The sequence below is a fragment of the Phytophthora infestans genome, genomic scaffold (genome assembly GCF_000142945.1).
Source record: "Phytophthora infestans T30-4 supercont1.11 genomic scaffold, whole genome shotgun sequence".
In the NCBI taxonomy this organism is placed as follows: domain Eukaryota; phylum Oomycota; class Peronosporomycetes; order Peronosporales; family Peronosporaceae; genus Phytophthora; species Phytophthora infestans.
In genome coordinates, this window is record NW_003303748.1 from 3459580 (window position 1) to 3473575 (window position 13996).

The following is a 13996-nucleotide window of genomic DNA, read 5'->3' on the forward strand; positions in this document are numbered from 1 at the left end:
CGAGTTCTTTTGCTTGAAATACTCCAAGATCATCTCCATCGTCTTCATCTTTTCATCGAGTGCAATAAAATTCAGAACTGGTACACCACGACCTGTTACACTAGTGACGAGAACGCTTCCTACAAACCAAACGGCAGGTCATAGCTTTACAAATACTGTATTACTAGAGATAAGGTTGCACCACCTTAGATAAGGGCGCAGCAATAAATAAGTACATACCAAGATGAAAACCCAAGTTGTTCGTTCCATACGTTCAATCCATACAGAACGTTTCACCCCACTGCTCGAAAGCTAGCTTTTGCACAGCTGTCTGTATCACGGCTCCGCTCGTGATGTCATTTTGATCTCGAAGAAAGAGCACATCGTGATCACCGAAGCTCGCCAGTGTTTCCAGCACACTAGACAGCTTCTTATCCGCAGCCGTGCTCTTCAGAACCTTTGGCACTATGTTGCGTGTTTGCTGGGGCGTTACGTGCCTCTCCAAAGCCCCTGACAAAAAATGCTGAATGTGATGTGATCCAGTGCTGGCATCAGCAAGGACTCCGACTTGATCGTACACCAGACTATGTACTGGTATTGATCCAGCCCCGAAATAGCTGGCATAGATAGATGCATTCGTGCGATGATTGTGCGTCCATGTCTACACAAAAAAATATCGTTATCTACTCGATCATGCACCGACAATGGATAAGCTGCAATACAGACATGTTAATCTTACCCAGTTGCGTAGAACGATTCGCCACTTTTCAGCTTGCCCTGCTTCTGCGATATTCCGCGATGCAGCGCTGAACAGGGCCTTGCATCCAGTATAGCGACTTGGAGTACTCGTTGGCCTGTACCGCGGAACTTCTGCGGGCATCCGTGGGTGCATCGAAACACTTTGTAGCTGTAGTCCAACGTTACAGGTATTTGAAGATCACTCATGCTAAAAGATAATGCAGCAAATATGTTAGTATATGCTTCATAAAACTGGAGCAATAAGACGTACGAGTTGTGTTTTTTCACGGTCCGAGTGTCTCGGGCTCTAAATAACCGATAGTTATCACAGCTATACTTCTCCAGCTCGTCACTTAGCTCCGTCCACGACGAATCAACAAGCCTCTGCATTGGTGGGGTCTTATTCCCCACACTCACGCGAGATCTTTCCAAGGCAACGCGCTCTGGATATGATTCCGTGCGTCGGACCCGAGGCGTGCGATCAGTATTCGGGTCTTGGAGGTCCAGCCGCACGTTTTCGACATCCGCGTCTTCACGTTCCTCGTCTGTTGGCGGCAACGAATCAGTATCCGCCACGCTCCCGTCATCAGTGCCATAACTCTCCATGCCGGACTCGCGGCGCCTACGCTTATCAGATTTTCTCGCGCGACGGGATCCTCTTTTTCTTCCTTCTCGAGTCTTTTGGTCTGCCTTGAGAGCTGCATCAAATTTGTAAGCACCAATCAGTCAGTAATCGTGCCGTGGTCTTATCAATACGAATTCGAGCACCAACCCCTTCTTTTCCGTGCGCTACCTCTATCGTCTGTCCATACCATCGTTTAAAGCAATGTGTTAGCGTTTATAGGAAACTATGTAATTCAAAACAATAAACGCTCACCAATCTCGTTCAAAAGGTCCTGTAGCGTATCGCTCGAGTTGCTTGAATCCCTGGGAGGCTCGAAGTCGTCGTCTCCATCGTCATCTACGGAAGACGAACCGGGGGTCCGATACGAAGTCCCGTTTGCTGTCATCATCTTGATCGTCGCCTCCGGGAGATGAAATGAGCTCGAATTGGGCGGGAATTTCATCTTGCAAAAATGCATGTCAGAATAGCTCAGTTTACCGCACAAATAATTTAAAAAAGGTACCGTCAGTTATACTTGGGGCGTCTGCTTCCGTGAAGCGGTCCTGCTGCGCAGAGATCGCCTGTCGTAGGGGCGTCGGCGTATCAGTCATCGGGGAGGAAACCCGCCCGGAAACGTCCGCGATGCAGTGTTTGATACGTGGCGCGTTTTCGGAAATGAGGCCTTTAAATCCAACGGCCAGCATTAATTGTACTTAAAAATGTATGTACTGTGCGTATCGGTAATTTTTAACGAATTTAAAAATCCGCCTGTAAGTTTTGCAACTCTTAAAATATAACAATTACATTAAGGGTGCGCAAATTTTTAAGGCGCCCGTTTTGGTACCTTTTATGAAATTTCTTTATGGTGCGTGAACTTCTTCGGTTAAATCAACACAGCGTTGAGCCAACGAAGTTAGCGAATAATGAAAGCCTCCTTTGCATGTAATCCCTAAGACGAGGCGCTGTCAGTGGACTTGTCAGCAGAGGAATCCATGACGCCTCGACCCTGTTACAATGCTGCTTGTTGCAGCAAGGGAAATACTACTGGACACCGGTGTGCAAGGCGCAGCCTTACAGGGACTTGAGGATGGCTTGGCGAGCTCGAGGTAAGTTCGAGAGTGAGCTGTCAAGCCCAGTGCGCTCCGTTCGAGTGCCTTCGCCGCTCCTTTCAACCCGTGCGAGTAATATTAGGTCGTTACCTAACTGTCCTACAGCTATGTTAACGGACGAGCTGCGGCATCGTCTCGGCAACGGCAGCGCCCGTTGCAGAACCAACTCACACAGCAAAGGTAGCATCCGATGCTTTCAATGCAGTGCTGCTGCAGGATGAGATGGCGTGGCGTCTTGTCCAGGCCTCACCGGCAGCGTTACTGGCAGCAAGACGCGGTGTCTTGCTCAGGCTGAGCTTGGCATTACTGGCGACAGTCCACGCGGTGTCCCAACCGGGCTTCGCTGGACACGTTACCGGCATGAGGCACTCAGGAATCTGCAGTGATGACGGCGCGTCGGACTTCATGCCTTGGTTGCATCCAGGTGAGAGCATGGTGCAGCGCACCTGCTTCTTCTCGTACGCAGTACGGTTCGACGACGGCGCGTCGGATCTCGAGCCTTAGGGACCAGCAGGCAGGACGCAGGAGCGATGTGGAGCGCAGCTCGCCTCCTGCTTCAAGTACGGTAGAAGATCACGGTCACGAAGAGCATAGTGCTGCACAGTTGCAGCTCACGTACGGCAGTACGTCACAATCCCAATGTTGCTAGGGTATGTGCGGCACTTGGAGGTGTGGACGACAATGTCCTGTCATTCCTAGATAAAGCAGCAGGGCGGCCGTTCTTCAAGAAAAGGAGTTTGTAGATCAGCCGAATCAATCTTAGGGTGAAGCAACTCTGAACAATGCATGTTGTCGAAGATGTTGTCAGCGAAGCTGCGACGGGGTCACACAGCACCTTGCGCTAGAGGAAGTTAGCGTCCCAAAGTATAAAAACGCTCAGTGAACGGCAGCTCACAGGTCCCTTCTTTATATAAAAGAGAGCGAAGTGACCTATTTAAGGTAGAATGTAAACTGAGTATATTTATAGGTAGATAAAGCTTGGGTTTAATACAAACTATAAGTCACCTAAAGAAAAGCAATGTCATCAGCCAATGGTTGGCTTTGGACGACCTTGGTACCTTGTACCAAATATACCGAAGAATGACGTGTAACTCTTCATGTAACTAGGGGTACACTTAGGGCTACGTATCCCGTTACATCCTCCCCCACCTATGTCCGGTTTACCGACCAATCAGAATGAAGAGGTGTTCGTCACAAATTTTCATTCTCAAAGTCGAAAACCATCGACTTGGCCGCGCGAGTGCGGCGGAGGCTCACGTCACAGTTAGAGCCTCGACCAGCAGTCTGTGCGCCCTTTTTCTAGGTCTCCACTTCGACCGTTTACTATGCCTCGTGGCACTGCAAAGAGCGGTGCGAGCCAAGAGCACTAATTCTCACGGCAAAGGCTCGGCACTTAAGGAGGCTACTCAGGTGGTCTCCGAGCCGATCGGCTTATCGGGCGACAAGGCGGTGGGCAAGCGAACAAGCAAGCGCCGCAGCCCGTCGCCCTCGGCCTCTCTAGAAAATCGTCCGAACCCTCGTTTCGTAGAATGTGATTTCGATTCTGGCAGTGAGGAGGAAGCCGAGTCCGAGAGCACGCACGATGCTCCTGCGGGCTCTACGGGACGGTACAGCCCAGTGCCCAGCGAGCACAAGGACGACCGCGTGCAGTCGCTCGCTAGTGATCAAGGCGATCACAGTCCCAAGATGTCTGTGCACGTTGAGAGTCCGGCCGTCAAGGCTAAGGGCACTCCCAAAGCTAATACGATAAGGAAGAGAAATCTCGCAAACGTCTTTCGCTTGCCGAGGGTCTTGTGCGTGCTAAGGCCTCAGAAGCCGAAGGCGCCAAGCCCTTAAAGAAGCATTCGGCCTCTAAGTCCCCACTCCGCGAGAAGAAGGAGAATCGGCACTCCCATCGGGGCCTCTTCGACTCCTCGGATGAAGAGGAGGAGAAGGAGGAGGAGGGTGCTATCTCTGATCCCCGGGAGGTCACGAATGACCTCGACCAGCAGCAGGTGGACTACCAAGCTGCCCAACGTGTGCGTGGGGGGTTCGGTGGTGGCACCCGTCAACCAGGGAGCTGTCGTCAACTCAAGAGAGAATTCGCCTCCCGAGGAGAGCTCTGGGGCTGACCTCTTCCTAGAGCTTCTTGTCGCTCCTCGTGGCCTTGTGGGCGGCCACACTTCTAGGGGCATTTACGAACGTGCCCTTGTTCAAAAAGAACAGTTGTTCGCTGAGAACTTGGAGGCTGCTCGCTCGGTGTGTGCTCCTTGCGCCACACCGCATCCCCCTTAAGGACTTTACGACTTGTCGCAAGAAGCCCGAGAACCGGGGTGGTCTCAACCCTCTTTGGGGCTACCCCTGGGTTCTACCCGAGAACTGCCCCACTTGGGGTTCTTGTGAGGACATGTTCTGGGCTTGGATGGAGTCTCTCAAGTACTCACCCACGGAGTTACGGGAACTCCATGAAATCAGCTGCTGTCCTGCATCCTGGACCAGCGTGATCTTCGTGTTCGCTTTGCTCACTTGGTCAGCAAGCGCATGCTGCCAAGGGACAACCTGAAGCGCGCGGCATCTAGCGCCCATGATGTGCGCGGGTACGGAATGTATTCATCGTCCGTACCCCGTTCGGGCAAGAAGCCCCGGACTACTTATGAAGCTGCCGCCGCTTCTGTTCCTAGATTGCGACAGCCTTTGAGCAGTCAATCAGGAGCCGTTCAATCGGCTCCCACGCGTTTTCGGAGTGGGCATAACCCCTCCACTTCAGGAGGAGCTGTCGCTTACTGCGACGCCGTTGCTCCTGGAGGATCCGCTTCACGTGAAAGTGGACTTCTCCATTCTGGTCAAGCAGGGGCGGAGGTGCCCTCGTACGAGTACGAGTACTCGGCGCCTCCTGAACGCCACTCTCGTCCGAGTGCTCCGGCGGCGGGTCCGACACAGGGCCCTGAGGTTGACCGCCTCCGTCAGCGTGTCCTCGTGCTTGAGATTGCACTTGGCCTTGTTATTGGCGGTGATGCTGCCGCCCAGACCGGGAATCAGGGCGAGCTCGCTCGTCTTGCGGGCCGCCTGGACCTGCTGAAGCGTGAGGTCGCGAGCCTGCATCTGCGGGTGGATCGCCGGGCCTCTTCGACCGATCTGGACGAGGGCTTCCGCATGATCCGACGGATCGAGGCTCTGTTGCCACGTCTGGAGCAGCCTTCAACGCACTCCCAGACGTACGCGTATTGTGCGTACCCGGCCTACTCAGCGTACTCGGCGTATGGCTCCGGGGTCCGTTCGTACGGAGCCCCTCCTGCGTACAGTCTTGTCCGCAGCATTGCTGTTCAGCCCGAGGCTTCGGCGCCTGCTCCGACACTCTCGTCGATGTTTGTGACCCGCCCTCGATTTGAGGAGCTGGGCCAAGGTGGGTCTGCGAGTCAGCAGCCCCCTGCGAATCAAAGTACCGCTTAAGACGTCCAACATAGAACGTCGGGTGCGTCGTCATTGACTTTGGAAGGTCGATGGTGTACGACGCACCATGTTTGGCCAGGACTGCAAAAGGTTCGATGAAGCGGTGCTTCAGCTTGTTGCTGCCGACAGAGCTGACAGTGTCAAGAGGTAGATTCCGCGTGTCTAGTAACACTAAGTCCCCCACTTTAAATACACTTAGGTTCCTCTTTCATGTTGGTCTGAGTACTCCTTTTGTCTATCCTGGGCCGCTTTGCGGACCCTGCTGACAACGCTTAGCTTGGTATCCAAAACAATTCCACTTGTTTCCGCAGCGAAACCGGTTTCACATCCGAGACCTGGAAGGAAAGGGCTTTCCAAGCCTCTCCCCCATTTAGAATAGAGGGGTCAGTGTCTCCTCGAAGAGTGGGAGGCACTCTGGGGTGACGGAAGCCGTTCCAGTAGAGCGGCGTGAGCCCCGTGGTCGCGTGCACCGCGTTGTTGATTGCAAACGCAACAACTGGAAGCTGCATCGACCACGTACGCGGTGCTGCCGCACACACACTGCGCAGAGTGTTCTCGAGCACTCTATTGACGCGCTCTGTCTGGCCGTCCGTTAGCGGATGGTCCGCAGTGGACCCCTGCAGACGAGTTACCAGTAGAGGAAACAGCGTTTTCCAAAACGCAGCTGTGAACCGCGGGTCTCGGCCCGAGATAATCGGCTCCAGGAGACCATGATAGCGGAACACGCCATCGACGAACGACCTTGCGGTTTGTTCGCCTGTAACAGTGACGGGAACCGGAGCAAGATGTACCATCTTGCTCAGCCGACACACAAACATTAAAATTCCGGTGTTGCCGTGTCCGCCGGCGGGAAGCCCAAAGATGAAGTCAAGACCCATCGACTTCCAACATTCAGCTGGAACGGGCAGGCTCTGTAGTGCAGCCGAAGCGTGCCCTGCGGGTTTGACCCGCTGACACGTTTCACATGTCTTCACGTATCGGTCGACCCATGGGTCCACCAGAAGGCCTGAGAGACTGACAGAAAGGTCTTCTCGCGGCTTAAGTGGCCGCTGGAGGTCGCGTCGTGCGCCTCCGCAAGGATGTCGAGCTTCAGATCCTCGTCGCTGGGTACGACCACCCGTGGAGGTTTATTGGGCTCCACCTGGTAATAGACGAGGCCATCCTTCCACTCATATCGGTGGATCCGTGAGCGCTGTCAGACTTCGCGCTCGTTCCCGCCGTGAGGAGCTTAAGGATAGGCGCGACAGCCTCATCGTCCCGATACGCCATGCGTATCCGATCGTATAGATCCGTTGTCACCCGCGTGATGTGGGCCAACTCGTAGTCAGGACGCCGAGATAGGGCGTCCACAAGCACGTTGCGCTTGCCCGGCTTGTACACGACGCGGAAGTTGTACTCCGCGAAGAAGGATAGCCACATCGCCATCCTTTTAGAGCGGTGAGGCAAATTGGTCGCCGTCCTCAAGGATGCGTGGTCTGGGTAGATAACGAAGGGCCGGGAGCCCAAACGGTGAACACGAAACTCCACAAGGGCATACTTCATTGCCAGGAGCTACTTGTCGTGAGCAGGGTAGTTCCGTTCGGCGGCTTTGAGCTGTCTGGACTGGAACGAGATGACTTGTTCGTGCCCAGCCGTGTCGGCCTGCAGCAAAGCACACCCGATGGAGTAATCGGAGGCATCCCAAACGACGCTAAACGGCTTCGTCTCGTCCGGCAGGGCCAGGACAGGGGCCTCTTGGAGACTGGCCTTGATGATATCAAAAGCATCCTGGTGCTCTTGCTCCCAGCGCCAGTCGATGTTCCTCTGAAGGAGGCCCGACAAGGGCTTAGCGAAGCCCGCGTACCCTGCACTGTACTTGTGAAGGGTAGTTGGCTATGCCCAACCACTTTCGAAGATCCTTTTGGGATCGGGGCGTTGGCCATGCTGCTATGGCCTTGACCTTGTCTGGACCAGACCGAACACCCACGTTGCTTACGAAGCAACCGAGAACTTTAATCTCTGGTGACGCGAAAACGCACTTGTCGATGTTGGCGTAGAGCTTGTTTGCTCGCATTACGTCCAACACTGGACGGCGGTGCCCCATATGCACCTCCATGGCCGTCTTGCCTTCCTCGGCACGGCTGTGGGCGAATATGTCGTCGCAGTACGTCTGTCCGAAGGTACGCAAAGGGCGACACAATTGCGTCACCAGGCGAATGAACGTCACCGGGGCGTTAGGCAAGCCCTGCAGCATGGCGAGCCACTCCCAAAGCATGCCGCTTGGGGTTCTCGCCGCGGTGAGCGGGATGTCGCTCTCTCGCATCACGATCTGGTAGTATCCGTGTACTAAATCCAGCGCACTGTACCGTACGCTCCCGGCCATGTTGTTTAACAACAGATCCTTTCGTGGAATTAGTGTTTGGGCCGGCACCGACGCGTTGTTCAGCTTGTTATAAGCATGAATTTGACGCCACCTTCCGTTCGGTTTTCGAACGCAGAAATTTGGCGTCGAGTGCGAATATTTCGACTCCCACACCATGCCTGCCTTCGCTTTCGCGGCGAAGAAGGCATCAATGACCTCGCACTGCTCGCGCGGGAGAGGCCATTGCCTCGTGACACAATACTTTGTGCCAGGCACGAGATCAATCTCATGCCGTACACCTCGATCCGGTGGGAGTATTGTCGGTGGGGTTTATTCACCACGTCCGCATACTCCTTCACCAAAGGATACACCGGATCCTTGGGGTTCTTAAGGATCTCAGAGCCCAAGCGCGTCTGACGCTGCTTGTTCAGGTCTTCCAGGACGTTCTCGTCCAAGACAGAAGAGCAGTTCAGCTCCTCTCGAGTGGTCTCAGGTCTCATGAGCACCATCTCGGCAACCTTTCCAGCCTTGAGGTTGGCCAGGAAAGATTCGACCGTCATTTCCTCGAGGTTCAGTATCTCTGCAACCGCTGGCAACGGCTCCAAGTGGACACCAGATGCCTTGACGGGTAAACCGGTCTCGCCATCGAAGATGTCATAACACTCTTCCACCGGCCTTGTCGGAAGCGCCCGGGCCCTGGACTCCGAGTCGCTTGAAGCGACGTCGATCTGAACGAGGCCGACTTGGGGCGGCAGCGGCGTCGTTGACGACGGCGACCGTGACGTGGAGCTTTGCTGCCCACATCTAGGGATGTCGGCGCTACGACATCCGAGGCACTCGTGGCCTCGTGTGGTACTATGGTACCTACCCAGGAAGCGGGTTCGACGCCTTCCTCTTCAATTAAGATCTGGGCGACCGCGTGTGGCACTTTGCTACCCACACAGGAAGCGTGTTCAGCGCCTTCCTCTTCAGTTATGGTCTGGGCGACCGTGAGTGTAACTCTGTTACCCACTCTGAACACGCTGCTCTCAGTGTTCGTGACAGCTGCAGCTGTCTGCGGAACTAAGTTACCCGCTTGTGGACCTAGGTTACCCACTTGGCCAGCGCCTCTTCTGGGCACTGCCACAATCAAAACATCATCGGAGTCGTCATATACGTCGACGACTTCCAAGTATCGGCTGGATGCTTCGGTGCCCTGCCAACTCTTGCGGGCGCCCCGGGCCCTGCCAGAGGTGGGAACATGACCCATTAATGCTCTGTCGGACTGCGCAGGGCGGCTGGCACCGATTGCCTTGCCTCGCCGGTCGATACAGGGCTCGTGCTTCTCAAGCCATCATATGGATCCATATCGAGAACAGGGAGCTCTTCGAGGCTGTCAAAGTCTTTAAAGCTGACGGCCAGCTCCACTTGGACGTTAAGGACAGTGACGACCTTCCCGTCGGTGACACCGTCCCGTTGCCCTTGCTTTCTCTCAAAGCATCGGACAACTTGTTGCTGCTACGAGCAACCGTCTGGCGACGTGCGAAATTCTTCGACGCCCCAGAATCGATCAAGATTCTAAAGGGATGATCGTATCCCCGTACACGTCCGTGTACTACGAGCAACCCGCCGCTGCTCTTCGCCGATTCGAGAGTGTGAAGACGCTCAGAGGCTAATGCTCCGTGGTACGCGCCACCTGCGCACCCATCACGAATATTTAGTACTTCCCCAGTAGGGCGCCCCGCCCCTACTGGTTCGCGGCGTTCCCCGGCCCTTGATGACGGGCTTGCGGAAAGACCGTCTGCGGGGTCTTTCCGCGGAACAGTCGCGCTTGAAGTGGTTCATTTTCCCGCAGCCGAAGCAGGGGATGTCACGCTGTTTGGCGGGCCCGAGTTCCATGGGAACTGGTCCGTTGGGACTCGTTCGACCGGGAGCCGACAAGGAACTCCCCAGGCGACGCTGAGGCCGGCGTACGCGCCTGGCGATCGCTGTACGCTTCTTGGAAAGCTACTTGGATCGCGTATTCAAGGGTGTTTGACTGCACCCGGAACAGCTGAGTGCGTGCGGGACCCACTCGAAGGCCGTCCATGAACACAGTCATCTTGATGTGTTCGTTGAGTGAGTTTACGACTAGGCACGCCGTGAGCTCCGGTATCTGTTGCACGTACTCGTGCAGCTCACGACTCCCTTGTTTGCACGAGAGGAAGCGCGAACGCTGGCGGTACTCGTATGTCGCCGGGAGGAACGCGACTCGGAGCTGTTCACACAGCTGAGCCCAGGACGTGAAACATCCAGGGGATGTTGCCTCCCGTGTGTACACCCAACGCTTAGCACGACCGCTAACGTTGGAGAGTGCAAAAGCAACTCGAAGTTGCCCGGGCAAGATCAGAGCCGCGTCCATCGCGAGTTCTACTTCTCGGACCTAGAAGTGAAGGCTCCCACCTTCCTTCCCTTCATACGGCCTAACCTTCAGCCGTATTGGCTTCGGGTGTGGCGGATTTGCTTCCGCCGCCGAAACCTGCCGGTTCTCCCGCACATGCGCGAGGAGCCCCTGCTCGTAAGCGTCGAACGCTTTGACACACTCGAGCTGCTCGACCGGCGTTGACACCACCAGGATCTGCAGGGCCTCCATCCCGAAGATATCTGCCATCTTCCGAACCGACTCGAACTGAGAGTCGTTCATATGAGAGAAGTCGTTCCTGTCCATGGCAACGAACTTCGAAGAGGTTCAGGTAGTCTACCCGCGGTGGCGTGGATTGACTACTAGTGCTACCAAGTGTGACGGGGTCACACAGCACATTGTGCTAGAGGGAGTTGGCTTCCGAGAGTATACGAACTCTTAGTGAACGGCAGCTCACAGGTCCCCTCTTTATCTAAAGAGAGCGAAGTGACCTATTTAAGGTAGAATGAAAACTGAGTATATTTATAGGTAGATAAAGTTTGGGTTTAATACAAACTATTAGTACCTATAGAAATGCAATGTCATCAACCAATGGTTGGCTTTGGACGACCTTGGTACTTTGTACCAAATATCCCGAAGTATGACGTGTCATACTTCAGGTAACCAGGGTACACTTAGGTCTACGTACCCCGTTACAGAGGCCATAGCCGGCTACGAAGAACGGCAGCAAGGCTGATCTTCGCACGTCAAAGTAATGTCTTCGAGCTCGCGTGTAATGAGCATTCGCTTCGAGCTGATCCGTTTGCTGAGCTTGACTTGTTAATCCAGACTGTTGTGTGTGTGCCGCGCAAGTACGTTCTAACGACGTTCGCTCTACCGAATTTGCGCTTGATGTCGCTGGTATCATACGCAGCGGTCTTGCGTAATATCCACAAGGCTCAAGTTGAGCCTTAATATGTTCTGTTTAAGCGTCTGGAGTGGTATAGATCATGAGAGAGTCGGGTTGTTAACGATAGCAGTACGTTTCGTTAATGTGAAGTCGAGAATCAGCATCGCACGAGGTAGATTTAACTCGCTCACTAACACCAGACCAGACGTAGTGTCCATGCCGTATTCAGCCTGGATGACAGTACCGCCAAGTTTTGGAAGACGGTTTGACTGTCTACGGCCTCACCGTCGATGTCCTAGATGTTTGCCTTATCCGCAAGCACGACACAGCGACTGGCGTCGAGGATATTAGCACGAAACAGCTCGCGTTTCGGATCTTCAGTCGCTAACATGACGAATATGTCGTCGAACTCGCGTTGCTCGCGACAAGTGGCCACTGCACGTTTTGCTAAGGACTACGACAGGAAGAACATAGAATGGTATAATAGTACAGTGTACATAAAGCTCCCGTAACGGATCGAGCGGTCTAGTGGCCCACATGGCTGCAAAGTCAGGTGGTGAGTGCCAGTACACGCGGGATGCGAGCGACCTTTTAAGCACGGAGGACGAGAGAGAGGTGGCCGATGCGTGAGCGTGCCGGCTGGCGGCCATGGTCGTGAAGCCAGCCTGGAACGATGTGTGCCTCACACACACTTTAAGTGCAGTCCTGTGGGCCACTACGGTACCGGTCAAAGCCGTAATTGGCAGCACGAGTGGTATACGACGCCAGTGTGAGCACAGAGGAATGATGAAAGAGGCCATCGTGAGTGTGCTGGCTAGTGGTCAGGCTCATGGAAGCCGAAACGAAGGACGAAAGAGGCCGACGTGAGTGTGCTGACTAGGTGGCAAGGCTCATGAAAGCCAAAATGGATGACAAAGAATAGTGGAGTGGGCTATGTTGAAGTACCGCGCAGCAGCCGCACTGCTACTTACAAAGGCGAGGGCAGTGTGAGGCGAAGGACCGGGCAGCTTACTTTTGAATCTGCGGCATTGGCACAGGACCTGACACGCGTGTGGCAGAAGACGCACTTGGAAGACGGAAGAGGGAACGATGACCGGCAGACGAAGGTCGACTGAGTCTCCTAAACGAAAGAGTGAGCAATTTGGGAGGGGGCGGAGGCCGACCAACTAGCGAGCGAGCTATACCCGGCGGAGCACGTGACGACTGCACGGATAGCGCTGACGACTGGAGGGCGCAACGAGGGGCTGAGGGGCACCTGAGGCCTGTGGAAAGAGCCGGGTAGCGTTTGATGCGGGAAACACGCGGGCGACGAAGTTGCGCAGCGGCGTGAAAGACCGGTGCCTGGAATAGTACACGAGGGTTGAGTAGGAGCGCGTAGTGCAGCAAGGGTGGCGTTGCGCAAAAATAAATAGGAGCGGACACTTCTCAGTGGAGGTTCCGGTGCAGAACCGAGTGAGTTCCGTCGGTCTTTACAGTGAGGAAGTTCCCTACGGGTGGCGACTAACCAGGGCGAAACCCCAGCGCATTATCTGTGGGAGCAGTACGACCTGCCCCACGGTGTGAGCAACGCCCGAACCAGTGGTTCTCCTTTGGTAGGGACACGCGTACTTTTCTCCAGACTGTCCTTGACCTCCAAAACTATTGCCTTTGCCGCCTCAGATTTGGTCTGGTCCGAACCAACCCCTTTCGCCACCACGTTTGCCCGATCGGTTGGTACCCGTTTCACTTCATCTTCGTGACCCCTACCTGCACCCGCCCGTACACCACTCACCGTCTGTGCGTCACCTTCTATAGCAACTCGATGCCGAGATCGTCGCCGCCACCTTCGCCGGTGCTCTAGACAAGGCGTCGGCCACTACATTGGTGCTTCCCGGTCGGTACTCCACGGTGAACTCAAACCCCTGCAGGGTCAAGGCCCAACGGTGCAACTTGATGGTCAAATTAGGGATGGTCATCAGCCACTTTAGGACCGCGTGGTCGGTCACGATTGTGAACGTCCGCCCATCCAGATACCGCCGGAATTGTTTAATTGACCAAACCATAGCCGCCGGACAAGATAATTGGCCCGTTACACTCCAAACGCAGTATCTGGGCGAATGATACGGTGCACGTGACTTCGAGATCTGACACGACGATGATGCGGTTGCGGATGGTTTCGGCTGTGGACGGATACACTGTCTCTTCGTTGAGTTATGAATTGGGCAGCTGGTGGAAGAGTAACGTGCCTTGGAGACGGACACTTGGGCACTAAATTCGGTTTAGGTTTTCGTGCAGGAAGAACGTTGTCTTTCGCCAGCCAAGCTTTCAGCTCGTTTGATATGGACGTCGTTAGTGTCAGCTTCTTGCTCTCGCTCATCACGTATACTAAGTTGGTACTACAAGTACTACTGAGTTAGTAATACTAACTGACCAGGCTGCATTATCACTGAGCTACCTGGGTTACACAACTTTTGGGCAGGCTGATCCAGGTGATGCATCCACGAGCCCTGTCATCAAAGTTGTAGTACTGTTTTCCTAATCGTTTGGG

General features: G+C 54.6%; 1 protein-coding gene across 1 annotated transcript; it reads right to left on the minus strand.

Moving 5' to 3' along the window:
• Positions 1–410: 410 nt before the first annotated feature.
• PITG_07752 (uncharacterized protein) lies at positions 411–2864 on the minus strand (the record flags this gene model as incomplete). The annotated part of the gene is made up of 7 exons (XM_002904634.1): positions 411–489; positions 719–925; positions 989–1415; positions 1595–1784; positions 1857–1902; positions 2397–2486; positions 2602–2864. The coding sequence occupies 7 exons, from the start codon at positions 2862–2864 to the stop codon at positions 411–413; spliced, it is 1302 nt and encodes a 433-aa protein (XP_002904680.1).
• Between the last annotated feature and the right edge of the window lie 11132 nt (positions 2865–13996).